The 27,665-nt window shown below is 37.5% G+C and overlaps 2 protein-coding genes across 4 annotated transcripts in view; both read left to right on the top strand.

Annotated features, from left to right (window-relative positions):
* The window catches only part of FGD6 (FYVE, RhoGEF and PH domain containing 6), a 49,303-nt gene extending 30,942 nt beyond the window's left edge, over positions 1-18,361 (top strand). The window contains exons 6-21 of the mRNA XM_072401268.1: positions 5,398-5,549; positions 6,076-6,232; positions 6,961-7,048; positions 10,165-10,215; positions 10,628-10,686; positions 11,821-11,892; positions 12,107-12,175; positions 12,571-12,654; positions 13,144-13,223; positions 13,995-14,097; positions 14,375-14,518; positions 14,883-14,985; positions 15,563-15,687; positions 16,045-16,173; positions 17,341-17,489; positions 18,168-18,361. Of these exons, the coding sequence (XP_072257369.1) occupies positions 5,398-5,549; positions 6,076-6,232; positions 6,961-7,048; positions 10,165-10,215; positions 10,628-10,686; positions 11,821-11,892; positions 12,107-12,175; positions 12,571-12,654; positions 13,144-13,223; positions 13,995-14,097; positions 14,375-14,518; positions 14,883-14,985; positions 15,563-15,687; positions 16,045-16,173; positions 17,341-17,489; positions 18,168-18,204 (1,602 nt within the window). The 3' untranslated portion in view covers positions 18,205-18,361. The remainder of the gene's footprint in view (positions 1-5,397; positions 5,550-6,075; positions 6,233-6,960; positions 7,049-10,164; positions 10,216-10,627; positions 10,687-11,820; positions 11,893-12,106; positions 12,176-12,570; positions 12,655-13,143; positions 13,224-13,994; positions 14,098-14,374; positions 14,519-14,882; positions 14,986-15,562; positions 15,688-16,044; positions 16,174-17,340; positions 17,490-18,167) is intronic.
* Positions 18,362-24,336: 5,975 nt separating this feature from the next.
* Positions 24,337-27,665, top strand: part of NR2C1 (nuclear receptor subfamily 2 group C member 1) — a 21,054-nt gene continuing 17,725 nt past the window's right edge. For 2 of the 3 annotated variants that reach the window (XM_072401267.1, XM_072401265.1), the window contains exons 1-2: positions 24,337-24,511; positions 27,382-27,507. In XM_072401267.1, the coding sequence (XP_072257368.1) occupies positions 27,454-27,507 (54 nt within the window). In that variant the 5' untranslated portion in view covers positions 24,337-24,511; positions 27,382-27,453. Of the gene's footprint in view, positions 24,512-24,688; positions 25,925-27,381; positions 27,508-27,665 lie in introns of those variants that run through there. The other variant, XM_072401266.1, reaches the window with a different exon arrangement.

Genomic DNA, 27,665 nt, shown 5'->3' with positions numbered 1-27,665 from the left:
AGTACTTTAGACCCTGTCTGGGGTTGAGACAAATTCCAATTCGGTACCCTCTGAACAAAATGGCTTCATGTCTGGCCAGGTTGCGGATGTTTTCCTGTAGCAGAGCTCCAGGAACCGATCCTTTTAGTCACTTTGAACTGGTGGAATTGCAAGTGCCCCTTTGGCCTGCTAATCAATGCAGGGCACAATATCAAACTAAGGATTGTCAGAGGGAACTACAGCACCTAGGAGAGGACACATTCTTCCAAACAGGGTGGGATTATTATTATTATTAATAAACAGGGTTTATATAGCGCCAACATATTACACAGCGCTGTACATTAAATATGGGTAGCAAATGACAGACAATTACAGACAGTGACACATGAGGAGGAGAGGACCCTGCCCCGAAGAGCTTACAATCTAGGATATGGGGGGAAGTCTCACACAATGGAAAGGAGATATGGAGTGGTGGGTAGTAGCAAGGGTTTTAAGAGACAGAAGAAGACGGGTAGGCAAGTCTGAAAAAAAGTCGTGCCGAATAGGACCAGGAAGACCATTCCAGAGAGTCGGGGCAGCTCTAGAAAAGTCAGCCATAGAACCAAGAAAAAACTGACAGGCAAGTTTGAAGTGGTTTCTTAAAAAGGTGCAGCTTTTGCACTTTTTTGCACAATCTCCCTGACAGGGTCCCTTTATGAGGACCAGTAACTTTGAATATAAGCTTCCTTCCTTACTTTAGACACTGAGACAAATCTATTTTCGACTGTACAGTATTTATAGAGCAAACACCTCAACCATAACAAACTGAGGAAATGCTTTTGTTGCAATGACCTATTGAAGTCTGCATATTATCCCTGTGATTTGCACTGCCTTATTAAATAAGCCCAATTATCTCAAATTATCAGATTTATTCATAAACAATGACAAATAGAAACAGATGACAGCTCCCCAAGCTACCCTAAAAATTAGAAATAAAAATGAAGGAGCTTATATCGAATTGTGTAAGCGTGGGAAGTATATTGTATTGTACATAGGCTTTAATGTAATTGTAATAATTGTACAAAGTAATAGAATTAGTGTTTTGAGGGAGGAGCTACAAAGTCTGTAGAATAGTTATACATGTGTGATCAGACGCAATACATTTTTGCAGGAAACAAGTACTAACGAGTACTTTGCCATTTACCTTTCCTGTTTTTCAGGAAGCTGGGAACATTTAATCGCTCCCCTCTTAAGTAAAAATAAAAAAAAAAAACGTAATGAATGGATAATTTTAAACTTCTCTTACCAAAAAAATAAAACAAAATATCATGAAAGGTTTTTTTTAATACAGAGTGTTTTGAATATGTGTGTCTCCATTGTAATAAAAGTCTCTCTTATGGAAGAGGGGGACTTCTGCCATGCTCCAGACACAGCTTAGCACAATGCAGGCAAGCTGAGACATGGAAGCGAGCTTGTAGTATTCCTGCATTCATTCCACACACGTTTTTCTATGGGAATAGGATGACTATTGGAATACCATGAAATTTGGTTAGAATTATCAAAAAAAAAGGCAATAAAAAATGGTAGTCAACAGAAAAGGTCCAAAAGAATCAAGATTCTGTAAAATAAAATTTAGATCACTTAGGGCCATTTTAGACCCACAGTTGACAGCAGAGTTCTGCCACAGTCTCAAGTGAATGGAAGCAGTTGGGAACCTATTTATACTCATGGCTTTGGTGGATCACCGCATAGTTCCAGAGGTTGAAAAGTTGCTCCTGTCCATGTAGGTGCATTTCCTCCTCTGGTGGAAGAATAACATTTCAGCTGCAACTGCAGCCGCAAACTCACATAAATGTGTTTGATGCTGAGTGCCAGGTAATGGCAATCTGCACAGCAAGTGGTTTTCCATGTGTCCAGGAGTGACCGACTCGGTTTTCCACCATCGGCATGAAAGAGCCCTTATTGTGTTTGATTTGATATGTTTGCCACAGTTGTTGTTTGCCAAGTACAGTAGCAATTAGTAAGATTTGTTTATGATGGAAGTTTTCAGATTTGTATCAGGTTATACAGTGTTTGTTGTTCTTAGTCGGGATGCTCAGCAAGAAAATCCTACAATAAATGCTCTCCCAGTAGTTACACGCGTACGATTGAGGATCGTCAACTGAGACGAAGGGCATACTCATCTAGCATGTATACAGTGGTCCACCAATATTGCTTATCAATCTGTCTAAGCAGATTAATGAACGACTGAGGGTGAATGACAACTTTACTTTTATATCGAGGACACAGCAAAGTGTTGCTTGATCGTCCACCCCCTTTCCCTCTCCATATGGAACAGAATAGTGTAGTGACTTTTGCACTCGTTCGTTCTAAATGCTTAATTTCACCTTCCCTATAATCATATGGGATGGGGTTCCACATTAATGATGGGGTTCTTTGGTGCAGCCATTGTAGTTTCCTAATATTTTTTTTTTCACTTTGCATTCCCCTTATTTATTATATTATTGTGAAAATATTAATATGAATTGATGTATTTACTTCTAGTAATTCTGTAAACTCTAGCTTTATTTTAGAATACTGTAGTGATGTTTACCTTTATGATGCATTACATGGGATTTCTTCCATTAGGAGATATTTTCTATATCATATGGTATTCATTTCTGTGTTCTTTGTGTCCTGTATTGCCTGGTGTGGATTTCCAATTAGAGGAACACAATTGTGCCACAGTCTACTGCTCGGAAGCTGAAGTCGTTTAATTTGTAGTTCTGTTTCCAGAGTCAGGTTACATCATTGATTTTGGTGAGTTGTAAGACTACAAAGCAGCAGAGAAGTGTAATTGTGATTGATGAGAACATCTGCTGCAGTAAATGAACATTTGTATATTGAATATAAGCCAAGCACAGAACTCATGGCTTGTACTTTCAATAAGTGTAGCTGTATACTCTTAAAAGTATAAGCCTGCATGTTTTAACCTAAACCAACAAAGCCACCTTGAGTAATACTCCAGCATGTCAGAGTCTCACTTGACGGTGATTGTGTGCACTAGCTGCGTTGTGTGGACAAGCAGAACAGAACACTTGTCTGCGCAAGTTTTCAATTGTTGATTTTCAGATAATGTATGCAAAGTGCACAGATCCAAAAGAAATCACGTATGTTCTCCCCAGAGCCTGCCACTGATATAAAGTTACATGCAAGCTGTTCCTTATATATTCCAAGTGTGTCTTACAGCTCTAGTCATAAACTTTACATCTTCAGTCTTAGTTCTGGATTCATTAAAATTGGTTAGAGATGCATTTCAAACTTTACACATTGCTCTTACTTTTTTCAGCAATCCTACAAGTATGTTGGTGCTGATTTCTATTTAAAGAATCCAGTAACCCAAGTATGTTCCCATGGTATTCTAATATGAACATCACTGGGATCTGTTTACATTACTTATAGAATCGTGTGTAGTTAGTGTCCATTTAAAGACAGGGAGGAACTTTACTCAGTATAAATAGTGTGTATTAAGCTCTGCAGTAGGGGTTTACTTTAATCCCTGAGATCGCTCACATGTGTAAACTTTCTTTGGCTTTGCTGAGATAAATTAGTTCTAAACAGTACAGTTCTGTAGGATATCACTCAATGATCATGACTGATGATCTGTAAACTACTTAAAGCTGAAATGAATCTTCTTATATTTATCCTTTCTTCTCTTATTAGCATATTACTGACATTATTAAATAAAACATTTCATTACATACTGTATTTTAGACACAGTGACCTTCAGTAGTCATTGTAATTCTCTCTGCAATACAGGCAGATAATGGTTGGTGCAATTGGCCATATAGGTACTTTACATAGCTTCCTGAAAACAGGAAGTCATCATATGAAGCTTAGCCTCCATGGTTGAATAAAGTGGAATCCAATTATTATTAGAAGTTGGCCAGTGACAGTAAGACTAGGGAGGAAATGGTTAAATGATGCTGGGCTGATACCAGAAAAAGATGCAGCTCTAAATGACTTATTGAGCTACTAATGCACATTATGAAAAACTCACAGGTAAATCGAAGTAAGCAATTTCAGTACAGAAGAGGAACCTGTACAACTGTGCAAGACTGGGGCTACTTTATAATGATTTTTAGCTGTTTTACGGGGGCTTTATTTGTAAAACAGGGACTCTAACATTCACTCAAACTAAGTCCCTGGTCAGCACCGGAATCACCAGACACCAGTCCTCCAATATATTACCGCAGTCTTCACCTATAGCAGACCCCGCTCAGCCTTGGGAGACTGGTTGTGTCTCCCAGCACTCAGTGGCCTCCAGGACTTACTGCACAAGAGATGGTGTCTGGGAATGGGCTGACACCAAGCCAGGAGCCCATAGATAAAGAAGTACCAAGATTCCAACAAAAGCCAAGTCCAGAATACCGAGCAGGTCATACATGGAATATCTGTCCACCTAACAAAGTACACAAGGGGAAAACACAAGCAGAGTTGGGGTCTCAGGCAAAAGGTCGGTTCAGGCTGCAAATAAACAATAGGTCAAGAACAGGCAGGGTCAGCAACATTAAGTCAAACAAAACCACAATTCATTCAGCACAGATCAGCCCAGCTATACACTACAACAGGCCCTGGTGCCTGGGGGCAGAGAGGCTATTACGTCCCAGCAGCCAATGGCAGTGCAGGACTGAATCAGGAGCCCATTGCTTCTGAAATCCCCTTCAGCTGTGCACAGCCCCACAGAGAGGTGCTGGAGATGCCAAAAATACATCAGGCTTCACAGCTAAAGGGAAGCGAGGGCTGCTGTTTTCTTGGCTGCTGCAAATGACATTGCTGGACAGATCAAACAGTGTTTCATACTGCGATGGCCCACAGCACAGAGTCCCCAGACAGATGAGCATCTCCTAACACAAACATTCCCTAGTGGGAATCAATTACTGCCAGTGAAACAAATGGACTTGTAATATTCCCACATAGAAATGTCTAATTCTCTTTTTCATAATTGGAGTGCTTTAGGTCACTGACTGGGATACCTTTGCAGGAAGTACAGTTAGGCCAGCCAATAATTATTCTTGTTCTGTGAGTGAGTGGTTAGCCTCCAAATTTCCTCTTAAGTACATTTAGTCTTTTGTCTTTTTTTTAATCAATTTGTGTATTGTAATTCTTGTACTCAATAAAAAAAAAATTCAAAGGAGATGTCAACTCATTTATGTATAGTAAAAGCTGTTTTAGTTTTGGGAGGATTTTGCCTTAACATTCTTTTCATCTTTAACCTCCACAGCCTATATACATAGCAATTACTGTTCTCATAATAAGAATGCTGATCGTGTAGTGGTGATCTTTCCTTTTTTTATAAAGAAATCACTCACACACTTCTGTTAATGCTTAGCTTGCAGTGTTTTTCATGTAGAGGAAGTGATTATGATCTGGCAACTTTCATTATCCTTACTTTGGCAGGATTTCCGCTATGCTGTGGCTCAAGCGTCCAAAAACCTCGGGAAGCCAGTGATTGAGGACAGGATCCTGAATCAAATCCTGTACTACCTGCCACAGCTGTATGAACTCAACCGCGACGTACTACGGGAACTAAAGGAGAGGATGTCCCAATGGTACTGTGCATCCACTGTGTATATAGAACTCACAAACTCATTGCATTGCACAGAATTTTACATTAGAGCAATCATAGGCTCAGAATACCTGATCAGGATTTTATTATTTAAATCTATAAAGCCACGTATCATCAATTTACCCTTCTTTCCCTTACACACAATTCCAATTGACTGCTGGCTTACGGGAGTCAGCAAATATACTTACTATTTATAAATAGGAAGAATCATGTGAATCGCTTTTGTTACTCCTATGTGACATCACTTGGGTATTTTGATTGGCTGCGCAGGCTCCTAGTGTTTCATTAGAGAGTAGAGTCTACCGCTCTGTGTAGGCACAAAGTGGGTCCAAGCATCCAAAGAAATTTGGGGGGGGGGGAGCAAGGTCAAAGTCTGTAGGCATTACAATAAACCTCTTGCTTGGCAAAGCATTGGTCCACTTTCATTGTAAAACATACAAAAACTCAGTGCTAGAATGCAGCAATACTGAACATATATTTATTTATTCAAAATTATGCTTGGCTTGTAGGAATGAACACCAGAAGATTGCTGATATTTTTGTCAAGAAAGGTCCGTACCTTAAAATGTATTCTACCTACATTCGTGAATTTGATCGGAACGTGTCTTTACTTGACGAGCAGTGCAAAAAGAATTCTGCATTTGCTGGAGTTGTTAAGGACTTTGAGGTAATAACAATTTGAAAGGCTGTCATACAGTATAGTAATATGTATCCGAGATATTTGTTTAGTAAAATGGTTATGCATTGACTCCTGTAATTGTTACTGTTCAGAAATCTTGATCAATCCCTTTAAATAGAAGGAGGTTGTACAAATATTGAACATAACATATGGTGAGCTTAAAATCTTTTTTTCTATTGTTCTCTATTATCTATTGTTAAATTACAAATCTATAAATGGATTTTGTTGTTGTTTTGTTCTTATTAAAACTGCTCTATTTGGTCATGCATATCTTGCATTTCCGGTCCGTATCTTTAATATGATTAAGGTGCCTTTCCCAGGCCTGGTCAGACTTTATCAAAAGAATCTATTAGTAAGAGAATATGGAACCTTCCTTGTCATGATTATTCGGTGACTTTAGGAATGTTTGAGTCATTACCCAGTCATATATGTAAAGCAGGAATTCTGGCTTCTCTCTGGTAATACATACATTTACCTTCCCTCCTAATTTAAAACATTTATAGACAGGACAGACGTATATTATTTTGTTATTGTATTTGTTTTCTGAGACTTTCTTTTTTGTGTGGCAGTTTACTAGGTGTACAAAGCACCTATAACATTGTAGTGTGAAATATAAATAAGAGAGGTATACAATTACAGAGTAATAACTCCGCAGTGAACACTCTGACAGTAATGAAATACAAAGCTGTATAAACACTGAACTCTTTTCCTTTCAGATGAGCCCTCGTTGTGCTAACTTAGCTCTCAAGCACTATTTACTCAAACCAGTTCAAAGGATTCCTCAGTACAGATTACTTTTAACAGGTATGTAAAGAGTCTTTTTCTTGTGTGTGGTACATTGTTGTTTATAGTACCCTATTTCTGTAACGTCATTTGATAATAGATTGTCATAACATGTAAAGAGTTTATTATTATTCTATATATTTCTAAAAATGTAATGCTTTTTCTTCAAGAATCAGATCTATGGACAGTGACTTCTAATACTTGTGTTGATTCAATAGACGTTAGATGATCTGTACCAAATGCATTTAAAAGTCAAGTGCTCATCAATCTTTCTTTTTCAGACAAGGAGTAGCAATACATTTCCAATGTCTTAACAGTCTGTAAAATTATACGGGCAATGGGGGGAAACTTTTTTGAGGGAACCCCCCATAAAAAAAGAAATTATTTTTGCAGGAATATTTTACTTTTTTATTTTTTTACACAAGCTTTTAATTTTTAAATGTATTTTTTAGGGTGTGGACAGATATACTTTTTTGTGTGAAGATTTTGTAAAATCTTTTCTTTTTCTTTTTATAATTATGGTGATATGTCCTAATGACACCAGTCTCAAATAATATTACACTGTTGCCCATATGCGGACGCATATATATTTTTTTAAAAAACATTTTGTTTTTTTTAAATTTTCTATAACAAGAAAATACAATAGTTGCAGTATTACAATCAAATAATTTTTGTTCCGTTACAGAAATAGAACGTATTAAAGTTCAGATTAGGACAGTGCTCCTAACATGGGTAACGTAACTTGCATCAGAGGTTGAAAAAAGGGCATGTGATCTGCTGAATTGAGGAAGCACTTAATTCTATAGGGACTGATTGCTGTTTAAGCTTTATCCAGTTTTGGAGTTTATGTAATTACATAGAATATGAACAAGACTTTGTTCCCCGTTTTGTCCCTTTAGTGACACCACCGGTGTATGTTTATTAGTGCCTGTGAAATTGGAGATTAGTTTATTCAGCCTCCTTACGAATTATTGTAACATCAAAGCCATGGGCTCATAGGGGCAAAGGCCTCCCAGCTAGCTCTGAAGCTTGTAGCCCCTCTGTTCTGAGTATCCACTTTATGTGTTAACCTTTGTGCCACATCAAAGCAGGCATGAGTTTTGCATTAATATGAGAGCTTTGCATTTTCATGTGACGATGGATTTATTTGTTTTTCTCTCGCTCCTTATTCCTGGGCATTTCCTCTGTAAAAGTGACATTGGAGGCTTTAACACTTTAGCATGTTAAGTTGTGACTCCAGGCTAAATACAAATAAAGCATTTAATTTGGTTACATATTTATTACAACTAAATAAAATTTGTTTTACATTCAACTACACAAAGTATCTGTCTGAATAAAGACTTAAGTTTTAACGCCAGGATAAGATTTTTTATTTTTGGCATGTAATTGTAACTCTTTCAATTTCATTGCCTAAAAATAAGGTCTGGTATTCTTGTGATCCATCACAGTTACATCCAGTGGACACTGCATGTGGACATATTTAAACCTTGCATGGAAGATGGAACTTTCATTAGAAAAAAAAAATCACTTACCTTTACTTGTTAAAAGCTCTCTATCCCAAACCCACACCCAGCAAATCCTGCACGGTCCTGACTTTCTTCTTTTTTTCAAGGCTTTTGTCCAACACGTCAGTCTTTTTTATTTATGCCCCTGATGACATAGTGCCCAACCTCGGGCATGTGCAGAAGAAGCAGTCTGCAGCCACCGAGGATAAGTGACGTAAATATCCCAGAGGGCTGCGTGTTTCCCCTTCAATCTTTACCGTCGTGGTGATAAAGACAGAAGGGGAGGGGACTTTCTTCAAAAAATGTAAAACAATTATTTTATTATGTAAAAGGGTGAGCCCTTTGATGATAAAATTTGATCATAGGTCCACTTAATTGTTTGTCTAGAAATGTAATGTCTAGAAATGTAATTTTAAATCTTGCATTGCTAAATGAGATAGGAGACTGTATGTGTATCAAAGTCCTTATAATATTTTTCTGACACACCAAGCCTTATATATGAAAAAAACTATAGCAACCTATACACTTACTGCATTTATATTTCTTTTTATTTATATATTTTTTTATAAATTAGATTATAATTACAATAGCTAAAATACAGAAATGAAAATCTGCAACAGGGCCAGAAATAAAAAATCTAGCTTTCCCCTACAAAAGGAACGTTTACCTGGGGGAACGTTTCCCTTCAGCTCATTGTCGACATGACAGGAAATGAGGGGAAATCTGTTTTAACAGAAACCAGGGGTTCTAACACTTACTAAATTTTATCCAAAATAAAAAAAGTTTTGGCTGGAATTATAGTTTAATTTTAAGGCCAGCTTGTGTCTTATTTTCATTTTTTAAACAGTGAAACAGAGCCAATGTTTCAAGTATACTTAATGAAAATGTTTAATGTTTTGATACTTCTTTTTTTTTAAAAAAAACACTAAATTTGTCAGCAGAAAGTTATTTATAGTCAAGGCCATGACTATACTCCAGTTTGGTTTTGCTTTGATGTACTGTTTGTTACATATAGGGCTGTTCATATAAACAACATGGTGTTATTTTTCATTAAGTGCATAGATTTGAGGGGAAGGTCTTTACTCCCTGGTAGACCACAGTCATCTATTTAATGCCAAGTTTGCTATCTCTCTGCTGTGTTAGGAAATGCTGGAGAAGATCTGGGGAGCCTTGGGTGCTGAGCCAGCAGAAGCTGTGCCTTTCTTATATTGCCCTCTAGTGGTTACAAAGTAAATTAAACATTTATTTGTGTGTGTATATATATATATATATATATCACTTTTTAATATGGTGAGCTGGATTACAAAACAGTAAAAATAATGTACAATACAAAACAGTGTATAAATGTTTGCAATACTGGTATCGTAGGTGAAAAGATAAGTATATATTGGACCATACCTTCCGGCACCTATTGAATGTTCTTTTTATAAGTAGTGTAAAAACTTTGATTATCCCTTTTAATTGATTATCAGTAAAATTAATTAATGAATGCTGATTAATTAGCAAAAAGTAGTACTTCGTAAGGATGTAGATACCTGATATTACTCCATGCTCCCGGTATAGCTCTCCCCTTTGTTTTAAACTACAGTTGTTCAAGACCCAGTCTTTGATTTTGATTTTTTTAATCTACAGATTACCTGAAGAATCTCTCAGAAGAATCCTCAGACTACAATGACACACAAGGTAAACCTTAATATTTAAGCAAGCATTATGATAATAGGGGGGGGGGGGAGTCTGTCTTGTGGCTGGACTGCCATCACTTTCTTTTTGGGCCCTGCCAACTGTATGGGGCCTGAGGAAAATGTGTTCTTTTGAAGTTATGATATTATGATATTACACAAATGGCCTCTTTGATATTGTTAAGGGTTATCTGGCAAGCTCTCTGTGATCTTATTGTTTTGCTTTCCCTATAAATATGCAAATAAATAAAAGAAGAAGATAAACATGACTCTTTGTTGATGTAAGATCCCCGTTTATCTCCTTGGTTATAAAACCAATAACCCACTTCCCATTTTTGATCAGGTTATGTAGATATTGTTAATGCTGGTTGATGTCTGGTGGAAGCAAATAACATTGTAACTTTCTTCCTGTTCAGCTGCCCTGAGTGTGGTGACGGAGGTTGCTAATCATGCCAACGACATCTTGAAGCAAGGGGTAGGTGGTACTACAAATGTATACAGATATAAAGAAAATATTTTTACATATACATTATGATCACAAATAAAATGGTACAAAATAAAAATTCCTTTTTTACTAGATAAAAAAACTGTCCATCTCATTTAAATATGTTCTATTCAATTTCAGTGAAAAGTTACATTGCATCTTAATAAAAACAAGTAGCAGTCAGACTAGTAGATGGTAACTATTTCTGATTGCTGAAGGTTATTGCTTTTTATGTCATTGAACTTGTTTTACTGAATAAGCCTGAAAGTCTTTTTCTTCTAACACTGTATATTGTAGCTTTGCTGTGACGGTATTTTAGGAAAAACCAAGGCTTTTAATTGAATTGTAAAGACCCAACTGACAAATGGACATATAAAAAAATGTTTAGGACCCATTAATAACTAGTAGAGGGTGGAATGTTAAAACTACATGTGGTGTTTGCTGCTCCTGGTAGATTAATGTCCACAACTAGATGCACAGGCGCAGTTTCAGGCTAAAACATTTAGTTTTTGAAGGCATTTGTAATCATTTGCAGATGTTTTTACTGCCTACAAATGCCTGCCTAATATTAAAACCACACCTTTGAAAAAAGGAAATAGAATGGCAAGTGGCATCGTGTTCAGTAGAGACAGCTTGTCCAGGCATAGAGTTGCTTGCACATGGTTTAAATGTTTGCAAGCAGTACTAGGTCAAGATTATGGTGGTGCCAGGGGCAGTAAACTTTCCATGGACCCTGCATTGAGCTTCCAAAACAAATGCACATCACTTCTTGTTCAATAAAGACTAATAGATGAACCCATTTGGTCCATTGTTAACCTTGTTTTGGGTAATGTCAATGCCATTCTTACTTAAGACAGTGTGTGATACTGGCTGCCCGAAATGATGGTATCATTTTAAGTGCATGCTGTATTTCTGGGGTAGTTATGAGCATTTGAAGTCATCCTATATATATAGTGACCATATATACATGTTATTGTATTCCATAGGATAGTACTATTAGAGGCACAGTAAAGGGTTCATCCATATTTTGCCACAAATACTTATGCTTGTTTCGCTTTTTGCTTTACATGGTGGGGATTTTACGGTTATTCATCTAAAGTTGATATTTCCCCTATTCTTTTTTAGGACAATTTTCAAAAGCTGATGCAGATCCAGTATAGTTTAAATGGCCACCATGAGATTGTGCAGCCTGGAAGGGTATGTACAGAAAATAATTTCTAAATCATTAACCAGGGATCTGGAATAATGCAAAGCATTTTTTCCTGTATTGCTTTGTATGATTATGGTGCACCTACAGCAGATGTCCTCTGTAGTAAAACAAAGCACTTGTTATGTTGTGGCTTTGAACATGTAAAACATTATGTAAGTAATCGACACTTAGACTGGTTCATTGTTTATTCTGCTTGCTCAGGTCTTTCTAAAAGAGGGGACTTTGATGAAGCTTTCCCGGAAGGTTATGCAGCCACGAATGTTTTTCTTGGTAAGTTGCCAAATTTGTTCAAACATGTTGGAGGAAACCTTAGGTGACCACGCTTTTGTACAACCAAACTGCCTACCCAGAGCAGAAAGCAGCATGTCTTGTTGTGTAGTTTTATGTAACTCCTTCAGTTCCTGTTTGGTCCTTAGTGTTAGTACTAAAACTGGAACAAGTATAAAGCCAGCATAATATTATAATTGCTGATCTTCATAATTATTCCACATCAGTGATTCAATAGGCAGTGACCGTACTTAATTACCACAACAGCCCATTAGTACTACTACATGCCTTATAACATTTTACTTTTACCAGATTATATCATTACAACAGTCAGGTGTTTGTTCTCAGTTTTTTACATATTTGTAATGAATAATAACACTGCTTTTTTTCCCTCCAAGTTCAATGACACCTTGTTATATACGACCCCGGTTCAGTCAGGGATGTATAAACTTAACAACATGCTCTCTTTGGCTGGAATGAAGGTAGGAACTTGACACTTAACAATTACAATCAACTTGCATATATTATAAACTGTTTAGGATACCATAGCATCAGTGATTCTGTTTAGCCAGTCTTGTGATTAATTTGATCATGTCATGCTCAATAGCCAGTGGGGTGAAAGCTTCTTTCATGTTTTAGTTTTTGAACTATCTACTGCTAACGGGGCTATGTATACCTTTATTCACACTGATAGGTTTTGTTGTGTTTTTTTCTTTCTGTACGCTGTGTAGAAACCTCCTTCTGGTCTACAGTGCTTTAAACGTATTATACTAAGAGCATTATACATTACCATGAGGCTCTAATTGGCCTTTCAGGGGATTTTTAGAATATCATACAAATAAGGTTTTTAGGCAGATACAATTTTTGTATATTACAAGACTGGGAATAAATGATTTTTGAATTGGTTTAAAGTGTATTTTAAAACTGAGAGTAGGCATTTTTAAAATGTGCATGTACTTCTGTATTTGTAGGTGAGAAAGCCAACCCAAGAGGCTTATCAGAATGAGCTAAACATAGAAAGCGTGGAGAGGTCCTTCATTTTGTCAGCCAGGTATTAAAACTATGCATGCATTCCCAAGGTTTTTCAGTGGAAATATTGAGTTGTATTTCTCTACCTAAACCCTGTAAATCATCAGGGGGTACTCATCTTAGTAATTGATTCCTGGAACATGTAGACGTTTTTTAAAACAGAATTTTAAAAAATTTTAAAAATGCGCAGGCAGATTATTTATGTCCCTTCTGCAATAAAATAAACTTACCAATCTGCTCCCAATTTAAATACAGTCACCAGTCCTTGCTTTGTCTTGGGCACTGATATTTTTACCTGATCCTTTTCTGGGTTTAGGTCTGCAGTCATCGTGGTTGGAAATGTTTTTTTTGCCTTACCAATAACCTGAAAAATCTACCTTATGGCTTCTGAAAAATAGTGGTGCACTTCTTGCTATGTGAGAGTGCCTAGGCAGTGCCTACACCCTCTTAGCTGTATATTGGCAGCGAGACATACGTTACTCCTGCCTCCGAGTTCCAGTTTTAGTAAATTCGGAATGAGATTTGTTACTACTGTTCTGCTCCATGATTCTTCTTTCGTTTTTTTAAAATAATCAATGATTTTTCACTTTGGGACTTTGACATCCTATGGCATTTGATGCCCTCGTGATTTGATGTATATATATACTTGTATATATATATATATATATATATATTTACAGCATTTACAGCATTGAATATGGGTCATCAGGGTAAAGTATTTTTATGCAAATATGTTTTGTAGTCCCATTATACAAGATAAAATTGCCGGACAAAGCATTGTTTGTCATTACAGTTCTGCTACTGAAAGAGATGATTGGCTCGAAGCAATTTCCACTGCAATTGAAGAATATGCCAAAAAGAAAACAACCTTCAACCCAACAAAAAGTCAAGAAGAGGTAGACCCTGAACGTTTACTTGTTTACCTGTTTTATTGCAAAAGACATAGTATTTTTTTGATTTTTAGTATTTTTTCGTTTTATTTTGGGAGTTACTGCAACTAACCACAAAACACTGTAATCTAGGAAGATTGGCATACGTTGCATATTGGTGCTACTGGTGATGGTTAAATGCAGTGGGAAAAGCTTATCTAGTATGTCACATTATGATGCATTTAATACTGAATGCAAAGGTGTTTGTGTATATAAACCCAGATTTTTTTACTATTTATTTCAGACTGACCCTGAAGAGGAAGGAGATAATGCGCTTGGCACAAAAGCACCAATTTGGATTCCTGATGGCAGAGCTACAATGTGCATGATTTGTACTAGTGAGTTTACGCTGACCTACAGAAGACATCATTGTAGAGCGTGTGGCAAGGTTTGTCTTACTGGATTTTAACTGCTTGCCAGTGTTATACTATTACATGTACTGTGATTTTTATACCAATAATTGTTTAACAAATTCAAAAGGAAGTGTGCTATAGTTGGGGAAAAAAGCTCATCACAATGACCAACACAGCAGGAGAGTAATGGAGGAGGCTGCACAGGATAGAAAACATGTACCAAATATTTTTGTATTATGTTTTAAAGTACCTAAACCAAATGTTGGCTTGGGTGCCCTGAGTTCTGCCTATTTTTTAAATAATCCAATGTATGCCCCAAAAAGGGATGTTTCACATTTAATAGATTTACAAACAATGATTTTGTTGTGCTTATGTAAATAAATGTGCTCTTGTTTTCAGATTGTATGCCAAGCATGTTCAACCAACAAGTACAGCTTGGAGTATCTCAAGTACCATTTAGCCCGAGTATGTGATCTGTGTTTTCATGAACTCCAGAAACAAGGTATTTCATTTTCTAGCCAGCTATAGTTATGGCTATTCGTCTTGCTTGTTTAAAATCAGTTTCCAGTCGCTTATTTTTCACATAATAATTTGAGGATGCCTCAAGATTTGCTTAGATTCAGGGACTTTAGCTAATATACACATACTAAGTTACATTACCTTGTAATGTATTACACATATATTGAAAGTAATAAACCTCTCATGTTAATTGCTATTGTCTGCAATCCTTGCAAAATACAGTGATTCCCTATTAGGCTTTAGAAGGTAAGTGTCCAAAATGGTATCTTAAAAGAGAGTTTCTGGTCTATTTTCTTGGAATTTTTAATTAAATGTGAAATTTTCATGTCATGTAGAGATATAAAGGGGTATCCTATATAGGTAATCCTAGTATCCTATCCTTACCTTGTTAGAAGACACTTAATCTTAGGAGATGTAAACCTTGGCATCCTTTACTTTTTAAGGGAGACATTTAAATGTTTTAAGGCAGAGATTTAAATGCTTTACCAACTACATACATTGCCTTGTGTACTGAATTTCATTGAATAAAACTCTCCATCTGATTACCATCTTCCAAACAGATAGTCCAAGCGCCTCCAAATCATGTTCCCCTGCAAACCATAAGTCCCCCTCCAGTGCTCTTTCTTCAGTTCTGCAAAGCATTCCATCCGGAAGGAAACATAAAAAAATCCCAGCAGCGCTTAAGGTATGTCTGGGTCTGGTCTCAGCCTTGAATGTTTTTTTTTTGTATATAAAAATGAGTTGACATGGTGATGTTAGCAGGACTCTCAAAATTAAATCTTTGTTATTGTGTCATTTATGAACTGCTGCTAGGAAATTTAAATGTTTTGAAAATCTCTAATAACTTCAATATGCATGTTTGAATTTGTTTCTGCTTTAAACACTTGCCATCTCATTTATTATTATGTTTGCATGCCTGTATTGGTAAAAAGGGATGGCTGGCAACTTCCTGTGCCAGAAAGGCTCTAAGAACCTGTTCATACTAGGCCTAAATTCACGGGAAGACATATACTCATATTAATTTTGTTTTATTGGCTTTCAGGTATGTGCAAGTACAGAAGACTCGTCAATGAGTGGTCATTTACAGAGATCAAAGGGTAGCAAAAAGCCATGGAAGCAGATGTGGTTTGTGATAAAGAACAAAGTCCTATACACATATGCTGCTAGTGAGGTAAGAAACTATTCGCCAGCAATATAACTCCTGCAAACCAAACAATAGCTTTTAGTCTTGTGCTATGAGGAGAAGACATAGACACCACCCTGAGAATGGTGGAGAACCTGCTGATTATTTAATAGTGCTGAGACATGTTCCATTCATCTGATAAAACTAAAGCAGCAACCATGTAGCTGACACCCTTTCTACTCTTTCTTTTTGAGAAGTGGAAAAGATTTGCCAAGTCAGGTCTGAACTGAGCCTAAGCGATTTGACCACTTTATAGCAAATATGTCAACTGTACAAGAACAAATACTGGGACTTTAAAGGCAGCATAGACAAAATGCAACATAGGTAAAACAGATTTATTCAATACATATTTAAAAAAGACATGTCATAACATGTCTTTTTAAATATGAAATTCATGTGTTTTTACCTATGTTGCATTTTGTCTATGCTACTTTTAAAGTCCTAGTATTTCTTTGTTTTTATACGATTGGTTAATAGTAGATGTGGCAGAAATTCAATTATATGGGATTGAAGATAGCTCTACCATTCCAGTTAAGTCAACTGCAATACACTGACTTCAATGTGTTGTAGAGGTGACTGCAATTGTAGATGAAACCCTGGTATTTGTAACTGTACCACATACATAGCTAATATTTAATAGATGACATAAGTGTTGAAAGGGAAAGTATTCATATAAAATGGTTTGATTGTCCTCATTTTTAACTTTCTTTGACATTTTGGCCAAATGTTTTTTATATGAGGTAAATGGCAGGAAAGATTTATTCACACTGTAGAGAAATAATAATATAGTGCTGGAGTAACAGCATTTTTCTAGTTCATTGTAACATTAAAAAGGAGACGATAGCAGTCATAGATATGGATTATTATGCGTTGACTTTGTGTTATTGCTTATGTATTTGTTCTCACATGTAAATTTAATGGAATAAATCTTTATTTAAAAAACAATTCTTTATTTAGCTCTAAGCAGTCTGAGCAGACTGGAAAAGAGCAAAATGAAATACCAGTCAGGTCCCAAATACAACTAGAATCCAAGACTACTGAATACAATTGTCCTGTATTTTTGCATTTTTAATCCTATTTTTGTAAAGATTTTGTATAGTTGTGTTTTTACGTATATGTATTAAATTAAAAGTGTATTGTGGTATATGATTTCAGGATATTGCAGCTTTGGAAAGCCAGCCTCTGCTGGGATTCACAGTCAAAGTAGTACAAGATGAAAGCACAGATCTGAAAGTCATTCATCTGCTGCACAAGAACACCCTGTTTTACACCTTCAGAGCTGATGACGCTCAAACAACAGAAAGGTATGTTCTGCTCTTCCATAATAATAATAATAATAAAAAAACAGTTATAACCCACTGTTTTTCCTTCATCACTTCTCTCCTGCCCCAATTTCCTGCTCATTCTAATTACATATCACAAATATAAAAAAAAACACAGGTCCTGCTTCAAATATATCATTTTTTTTAATTCAATATATTCAAGAATTCATGGATTTTGTATAAGACTCAGGTGCAAAGCCAAAAAATGGTTTGGTAAGGTTTCGTAATTTTGTATAGTAGGGGCAAAGTTTAGGGAAGGTAGCCTGGGAAAGGTACATGTGTGCACTTTATATTTTAAGCACACTTCTAAATTTGAAAAGGCTTTGTTATCATCCAACAAACCCACTTGCCAGGGGAATATTTGATTTCCGAGTAAAATGCACAATAGAACAAGAATTTACTTCTGCAAGAGTTTATGTTCATGCTATTATCATTAGTGATATTGGTGAATACAAACTCACCCAAATTGTTGACTAACGCATGCACTTTCAATCTGTTGAATGTAAATGTTTGAGATGGTACAGATTTTTTTTCTTGGCACTGTAAATCTTCGTATCTAAAAAGGCCTGCAACAGCCATATATACCATGTTTGTATTACTGTGTGCATTAGCTTTACAAGTAGTTAAAATGTAACCTTTTTTCTGTTTCTTTTCATCAAGGTGGATTGAAGCATTTCAGGAAGGAACAGTTTTGTAACAAAACCTGACATGGACACTACATACTGCCATAACATTTTGATATCCAATTTCATATTTTTGGATATTCATGTCTTTTTTATTATTTTATATATTTGTAAATTAGTTTGCTGCAACTTCTGTACATATTATTTATTAAAATACAGATTTCAACCTGGTTGAGTGTGTCCTTTATACATTATTCAGGATTTTCCTGTTATGAGTATGTATTCATTTAGATTGTTGAAATTTAGGTGGCATTGCATATGTAAAATGGAATGGACTACTTCATTGGTTCATAAGAATTTGTAAGGTCAGTTGTAAAGTTTTGACTTTGCCAGTGCACTGCCTGGAATTCTGCCAAAACAGAGGAACTGAAAGTATCTACAGCTGCACTTTATACCTGTCTCCAGCTTTTCTCATTAGATCACTTTAAACCCCCTGGCGGTGTTCCCAAATGTGGCTCAGGGTGAATTTTATGTACCAAAACCGGTAACCCCGAGCCACACTTGGGTAGCATAGAAAAAAATCCTACCTGCTCCCCAAAATCCAGCGGTGTCCTCCAGCGTTCCCCAGCTGGCTTCTGCATCACATCCTTAGCTTGATCGATGTGATGTGTGAAGCCTCAGTACGCTGAGGAGGCACAGCCTGGCAGGAAATTTAAAATATTGATTGCAGTGATAAGGTTATAAAAAAATAAATCCAAATAAAAAATCCAAAAGTTTATCTAATATTGTACCCTTGTTTGGACAAATTTAAATTTTTTTTTTTTTAATTTTTTAATAAAATTATTATATTTCATTATTTTTTAGATTTAATATTTTTAATATAATTTATGATTTGTGTTTCAAACTTTATCATACGCGGGAGTAATTCCTAAGAACTAAAGGCCTTCAATTATAAACAACAAAGTTCCATGCAAAACAATGTACTGCTTTTGACATGAAAATAATGTCATAATTAAACCACCCGGGAGGTTAAAGCTCAACTAAACTATTAGTTTAGCTCAAATCTGCTAAAAACAAAAGCTGGGGCATTATTAAACCAAATAGGGATACTAATGGAAAAAAGGTTGCCTTCACCTTACAAAGTTCCTGCCACAGGTTTACAATGTTATTGTTACATGTCCATGATTATTCCCTTGGTGGCCAATGCTACTAGTATCTTACACCCACAGCTTACAAAGTCTGTATGCTATCAGCATGCTGAAGAGAAGGATTCTTGCTTTCTAAATGGAAACAGTGGTCCCTCTGTAGATGTCTGGTTATGTTCCTTGCAGATTTAGAGTTAGAGCTCTTCAGTCACAAGATAGCGTGAGCTTTGCCAATTGCAAGGTTATCTGTTGGAAATAATAGGGAGCTTGCAGATCACCACTTCAAAAAAGAAAACCGTTTTAGTTTAGTTTAGACTTCGGTTGGACGCATGGAATTTTGCCTTGGAATATAACCAAGGTTCAAAAAGTTTTTCCTCAGGAATTAACTTTAGTGTAGCGTACCTACAAGCAGGTAAAAAGATCTCACTCTGGTTAGAGAAGACAGCAAATCTTAATAGTAGCAGGGGAGTTCAATTGTGCACTTCCAACCAGGGGCGATATTGTGCACTTCCAACCAATATTTAGAAGCAGTTGTGATGTACTGCCTGTAGACCTCCACCCACCAGTTCTGTAATTTACACTTCTGTTAATTATCCTTTTTGCTGCTGCCAAAAGGGTTGACTGCCTTGTAGAAATGTTGTAAACTAGGGGTCCCCAACTTCCGGCCCGTCTGACTGGTGGGCTGCCGCTCTGGCTGGTGCACCCCCCAGTGGGGTCAGGAGGACTCCACTGGGAGGGGGAGGCCGCATCAGTCAGAGGCACAAACCATGTCTCCCACACGCTTTGCAGGCTCAGGGCAGGTTGTGTCTCTGGACACAATCGCAGGCTTAGACCTGGGCGGGTTCTGGCATCATGACATCACTCTGGGGGAAGTCTCCCCCCACTTTCAGTGACAACCGGCTCCCTGCACATGTGCCATTTAGTGGTCCGTAAGCTCTAAAAGGTTGGGGACCACTGATCTAAACAACTATAAAGCCACATGCTCACATGTATAGACCCAGTCAACAGCAGCAAGCATTCATACCCTCCTCTATCTATCCCAGGTTTACTTGTCCTTCTAGGGTGCCTGAGATGAGCAAGGTGGAGAGAGGCAGGGATACAGCCAAGATGATTTTGCTGATCTCTCCTCTATGATCTCCCCTCAGAACAGGTGCCCCCCCCCTTACGACAATTAACCCTAACCTTACAATAAAACTTCACAATTGTTGAATTGTAATAATTGGTCAGAATGCCACCTTAAGGATCCATCTGCCAAGAGATTTCCAAATTTGAACACAGGTTAAAACTTTCTTATTTGAAGGTGGAAAGTCTAAGGAATATGCCATGCAATTGATAGAATTGTTCTTACTTTTTTTTTTTCCCTATGAAAAATTGATCTGCAGTCAATGAATGGTCTGTGTCACAGCAGAGGTATTCATTTGTAATTTACTTGCTGAGCTGTAGACCTTTTGCAGCACTTGGAGTTAGCTACTGAATGTGGTTCTTTTGTAGCCATTGATAATCATATCACATCAGTGAATTGTAGGAAGCTACATCTCTCCAGAAATATAATCAGGATATTTGCTACAAAGTAGTATGTAGTGGGCTGCTGCAGGGGATTATAAAATGATGAAAGGTTAGACTGGAAAAAAGGCTCTGGTGACATTTTATCTATCACTCCTAGGATGTAAATATTGATAATTCGGTTTTCTACTTTTCGCAAAGAATCGCAAAAGTACAATATTCTGTTACTGGGTCATCTAATTCTCTACGGCTTAGAAACCCAGCATGGTATAGCAATATTAAAAGGTAAAAGTCCATTACTAATTCTAGCCTTTTTCATAAAAAGGAAGCAATACTAAACCCCTAATGAAATAACTGCTGATAAATTCCACATTAGAGAAAAATTACTTTTCACCACATCAATGGCAGGCAGATTGACTTTAAAGAGGAACTAAACTGAAAAATGGCAAAAAAAAAAAAATACACTTACCTTCAATCCTACAGGGCAGTCCGATCCAGTCTTGCATCAGGTCCTGCGTCATATGTCCTGGAGCCAGCATCTTCTTCCTGGTCCTTCATCCTATGTCACCCGACCCAGGTGCGAGATCGGGTGACATAGGATGAAAAAAAAAAATTTGCTGATCTCACTGCGTATGTGTGAGACCGGCAAATTTTTCTCTTTGAGCAAAAAGGCTCCTTCTGTGCATACCTGAGATCCTAGGCATGCGCTGAAGGAGTGCCCGACGTAGGTATCCCGGGAGGCTTTCCGCTCCCATTCACTCTCGATCGCCTAGGCGGTCGAGAATTAGGGGGTGGTGTTGCCCCTTTTAAAAAGAAAACAAAAAAAAAAACTGTATACTGCTGTAACGTATACAAACCAGAGGTCTAGACATCACTGGATCAAAAAATGTAGGCAGATAATTTGTATTCAAATCATGTTTTAAAATTCAAGCATACTTTTTTCCACCATCAATTTAGCACAGAATTCTAATCTCTGACCATTACAATAAAGTGGTTTGTGAGAAAATGCTTGTAACCTTGTAATTTACACAATCCTAACGTTTTGTGGAGTTCTTTATGATTAACTAAACATTGCTAAAATAAAATGTCACATGTATGGTTATATACAATTATTTTTTAGGCAAGAATGATGAATTGCATATTTATTATTAAACAGGTTTTATATAGTGCCAACATATTAGGCAGTGCTGTACATATATAGTAGTTACAATTGACAGTTACAGACATTGACACAAGAGGCCAGAGTTTACAATCCAGGACAAGGGTGCCCAACAGGTGGATCACAATCTACTGGTAGATTGCAAAGGCAACGCGAGATGATCGCGGAGCCCTGCCTTTCAAAATAAACTCTACTGTGCACAGGAGTTATAAAGTCCAAGTTTTTATTGTTGGTGGATCACTTTGACTTGGTCATTTTAAAAGTAGCTCACAAGCCAAAAAAGTGTGGGCACCCCTGATCTAGGAGGTGAGGGAAGTCTCACACAATAGGAGGGGGGATATGGAGTGGTAGGAATTAGTGAGGGTTTAAAGAGACAGAAGAAGATGGGTATACAAAAAAATATTGGTTTAGTGCTCTTTAAATGAGCAGAAAGAAGAAGCATATGTATTTCAAGGGGATAAAAAGTTTCTAGTGTTTCTCCATGTCATGTTATCCTGTGCCACAAAGTTAAACTACTAATGAAATGTCTTATCAGAACCATTTAACCATTAAACAGAGCATTAGAAATGACAGCAATCGACAACCGTTTCACCATAATCAGGACTGCCATTGCAAGACCCACAGAACAGAGAAGCCAATTTGTAAATGGCAATTTAATTTAAATGGCATGACTTTCAGTCCCAGTATTTATATTACACACCATTTTATTTATATCCTTAAACATAAAAAAAAAAACCAAGTATGAAACTGGTAAAACAATTACAATACTATAAAAAAAAAAACAGTATACTTTATTTAAATTTTGGTTTACATATTTCACCAAAGTTTTAACCTTGTCAGGTGCAGGAGTAATGGCAACTCCTATACCAGCTTCTATGATTATAGAGCAAAATATGGCCTCCACTTGTTCTATGAAGATTAGGTTTGTGGCTGAGATAGGTCTGAAGTTTGTTGGATCCTAAGCTGGTATAGATCACAAAAAGAGAAGTCCAAAATGATGTGGTACTATAGAAAGTTTTGTCTGGCAAGTTCATAAACTACCTGTATTAACAAAAATTGTCTGGCATTTCATAATAAATTAACTTATTGGCTAAGTATGGCACCTAAAACTACAGTAAAAAAATAGACTTGCTGGCAAATTTAGAAAAATGTGACTCTGTATCGGACATTGTATGTGCATACAATCACCTACTGACTAGACTAACATACCTTCATGGCAGCAGGAAAATTTTATTCGACCTATGGATTGAACAACTAAATCTCGCCAATGTGTATGTGACTAAAATAATCATGTTGCTCACACATGGTATTGATCATAAGTGTTTACATGATTTTACATTAGTATCACTCTATGGGTTCTATTTATAAAACATCTGACATTCCCCCAAAGATTCCTGCCATTGAAACATCTGCACTTGGAAGATTCCCATACTGGAATGTATGATTCTCTGCTTTATAAATAAAGCCCTATATGTTCCTGAAACCAGTAACATACACATATAGGCCAAAACTAAAATTAAATTACACTTTTGTAACATTTCAGCAAATTAGGAAACTAGTTACTCTGGTAAAAGAAGACAGCAAATCTCCATAGTAGCAGGGGGGTTAAATACTTGGTGATATTGTGCACTTCCAACCAATATTTAGAAGCAGCTCTGATGTACTGCCTGTAGTATAACAAATCCAAAATTTGCCATTAACCGGCTTTTAAAAATCCTAGTTGCCTCTGGATATTAAGTTCATCTCCGTTTTCTACACCTCCACCTACCACTTCTGTATTTTACATTTCTGTTCAGGGTAAAGCATTGTGTTTTTTTTACTGAAATAGAAGAAATAAGTGAATTTAGGAATAAAAGACCTTGCAGCTCATCTGGTCAGTGCCTTGTTTATTGATCTGCGTATAAGGGTTGGGAATGCACAGGTGTTAATACACACAATGTTACTTGGCTCTATAGCTCGGTACTGGTTCCATGTAAATATTACTCTTCTAGTAAAATAAAAAATTGCAGAAATGATGATTTATAATACAATGCACCTTACACATAAAGGGGTCACATGTGCTATGAGATGCCTAGAGCTCCAATTTAAAAGCAGTGAATCTGACATTCACCAAAACATTCAGTGCTGGCACATCCTTCAGGTCCATGTGTTCCAACAGCAGTTTGTTTCTCCACCAGGGAACGTTTTGGTGAATGTCAGATTCACTGTCATACTTACAGACCCCAGGCTGCTATTAAGCTCATGCAGCCCCCTTTGTGGATATTCCCTGTCACATTTGGATAAGTGTTTGGAAAACGCGACTTTATATTCATAGCCCGTGGAGAAATAATGCCTGTAAACTCCTCCAGCAGCCATTCCCTCTCCCCTGTGCGTCATCCCGCATTGGGCGCCCGGTGACGTCATCACGGCTCCAGCTACGCATCGGTCACGGGGAGGAGCTGCGCATTCGGTGGAGCTGAGGGAGGGTCACGAACTCTGACCCGCCGGGAACCGGGTGCGGTAGTTTACCGTGAACACATCGTCTGACCACGGTGCAGCCTATCGCAGAAACCGCGCCTGTTTCTCGGGACGCAGGTAAGCGCCGGAAGACATTACAAAGGAGGAGACTGCAGCTGTGTGTAGGCTAGCTTGTAGCAGGGACCCCGGAGCAATGCGGAATGTCTCCTCACACCCGCGCTCACCCCGTCCAACATGAGTGCGTCCGGAGCGTCGTGCCCGAGTGACGCTTTAACCCTGTCACTGTGACCTTTGACCTCCACCCGACAGGAACAGCTTCCCGGACACGCAGCTTCCTCCCCTCTCCCGCCTATGCACGCGCCGTGTGCCCTCCCTCCGTGCGCGCGCCTTAGGCGGGAGGGGAGGCGAACATGGCAGCGAATGACAGGCACTTGTGTGTTACATGTTACAGACACATGGCTGCTCTGTGTGTAGTGTGACTGAGCTGGGCCTGCAGGCATCATAATAATACCGCTCACCCATTCAGCAAATAACCCCGGCCCATAGACATACATACATAGACATAGACAAACATAGACACATACATATAGACATACATACACATACATAGACAGATACATATAGACAGACATACATACACACACATACATATAGACAGACATACATACATACAGATAGACAGACATACATACACATACATAGACCTACACATACAAAGACACAGACATACATAGACCTACACATACATAGACACATACATATAGACAGACATACATACACAAAGACACAGACATACATACACATACACACACATACATAGACACAGACATACATAGACACATACATATAGACAGACAGGCATACATACACATACATATAGACAGACATACATACATACATAGACCTACACATACATAGACACAGACATACACATACATATTCATGCACATAGATACACAGCTTCCTCCCGCCTATGCACGCACCGTGCGCGCACCTTAGGCGGGAGGGGAGGCGTACATGGCAGTGAATGATGGGCACTTGTGTTACATGTTAGACACATGGCTGCTCTGTGTGTGTTGTGACTTAGCTGGGCCTGCAGGCATCATATTAATGCCGCTCACCCATTCAGCAAATAACCCCGGCCCAAAGACAGACACTGACATACATAGACATACATACATAGACACACACATGCACAAATAGACATACACAGACATATCCTTTACTTCAGGTGGCTGAATGGCACTGCAGGGGGGCACAAGGAAATCTGTGTTACTAGAGCAGCCTCATGTTTAAGGACTCTTAAACATGAGGCTGTCAGACATTCCCTAGTGTGAATCTTGCAGGTCTGTGTTTCAGTGGCAGTAATAGATTCTTACCAGGGAATGTTATAGATTCCGTTTTAAAATGTATCAATCACATTAAAGTACACTGACAAAATGAGCCGTAGCAATGGAGTCTGGTTTACGAAGGCTGTTCACAGAGCTCAATATCTCAGTCAACAAAAAAGAATAGATATCACCTAAAAATGTAATAAAACTGACCTCAAACTATTTTAATTTATTTTAAGTTGAAAGCTTAGTATGTTTTTTGAGCTACTGCAGACTTTTTTTTTTTTTCCAGAAACATTGTGTTTAGACAGATTCTTAATTCCAGAAAGTCCTTTTCTGTAATAAAAAATCTTAATTGTCTGATCATTTTTAAATGCATTCACCTGTCTGTAATACATAGTGGGGTGCTGGCACCATCTTCCTACTTCTTCTCTTTCTGGTTTCAGTATTCAGCCACTTTCTTGTACACCAGCAGCTATAATTAATAAATCGGCTAGCCAGTCAGATCCCTTTTTTTTGGAAGCTTTCTAAAAGGCTGGTAGGAAATTTAATGTAAAAATACAGAATTTTAAAGTGGAAGTAAACCTAAAAACGACCTAAAACAAAAAAAGAATTCACTTACCTTCAATCCCGCAGCGCAGTCAATCTGTTCTGAGTTTTTTTCCATCGGGTCCTGCGTCTTCGGGCCAGTGCCAATATCACTGCGACTTGCCAATCTCACTGCGCATGCGTGATGTCAGCAATTTCTTTCACTTTTAGCGAAATGTCTCTGCGCATGCCGGAGATGTTCATGCATGCACAAAAGGAGCAGCCAATAGCCTCTTGGGATGCGTGACGTAGATATCCCGGGAGGCTCTGCTTTCCCATTCATTCTCAATTGCCTTGGTGATCGAGAATTAAGGATGTTGCATAAAAAAAAAAAAAACAAACACAAACGAACAAACAGAATTTTTTCACTTAACATAAAATGGTTGTCTACCCCTTTATGTAAAGTGAAATTTCTGAGTTTAGGTACGCTTTTATTTGCTTGTTTTTTTCATTACCGACTAGTCACCTCAATGGCACCTCACCTCAATGGCTCTGAAAAATACAGGGACATGCAAGACTGGCAGGCTTTCTAAATTAGGTTACAATTGTAAACCTTTTTTAATTCCAGCTATTAGAAACATCTTTGTGTATTGTGTGAGTGTAATCCTTTTTCATAATAGGGACAACTGTGAGGATATTTTGGTATGGTCACAAGCCTGGGTGCAGTCATGTTTTACTAAAGATATATATGATAGTAGGAAATATGTCCTGGGACCATACACTCTCAGTTCCAAAGTTCTATTGGGGCGCAATACACAAGGTGGTGCAGTTGGGACCAAAAAATTGCAGAGCTGGGTGTTTAATCCGTGTATGTTTCCATCATACTGCAAAATAATTTCTAGGGTAAACCAAGGAAAGGGACCATAAAGGATAAGTGCTCTTATCCTTCAAGCAGAATTTAGTATAACATGTGATTGTTCTGCATAAGAATTTATAGAAAACACAGAAAATTGCAGGCCCCTTACTAATTGTTGGATTATAGTTGGAGGCAATAACATTTTTTTTAATATCGAATATTTAAAGATCAATAAGTAATAGATGATTTTTGTATTATTTTATTTTTAATAGGTTTCAGTTGACCAAAACTGGACTCCTTAAATACCTTCATTCCTCCCAAGGATAACATTTTAAAGACAGATCATGGCATCTATAGAAGAAATAGCTCACCAGATTATTGAACAGCAAATGGGAGAGGTAAGTTACCAACAATACATTGACAACAACACATTCCTGTACAAATTACATTACAAAAAGCCATGGTATGGAGTCTGCAGAGGCAAGTCACAGGTCTTTATTTTATTTTGTTTTTGCTCTTCTACCGTGTTTCCCCGAAAATAAGACCTACCCCGAAA

Source organism: Pyxicephalus adspersus, chromosome 2, assembly GCF_032062135.1.
Source record: "Pyxicephalus adspersus chromosome 2, UCB_Pads_2.0, whole genome shotgun sequence".
NCBI classification, from domain to species: domain Eukaryota; kingdom Metazoa; phylum Chordata; class Amphibia; order Anura; family Pyxicephalidae; genus Pyxicephalus; species Pyxicephalus adspersus.
This window is presented reverse-complemented; position numbering and strand designations above follow the sequence as displayed.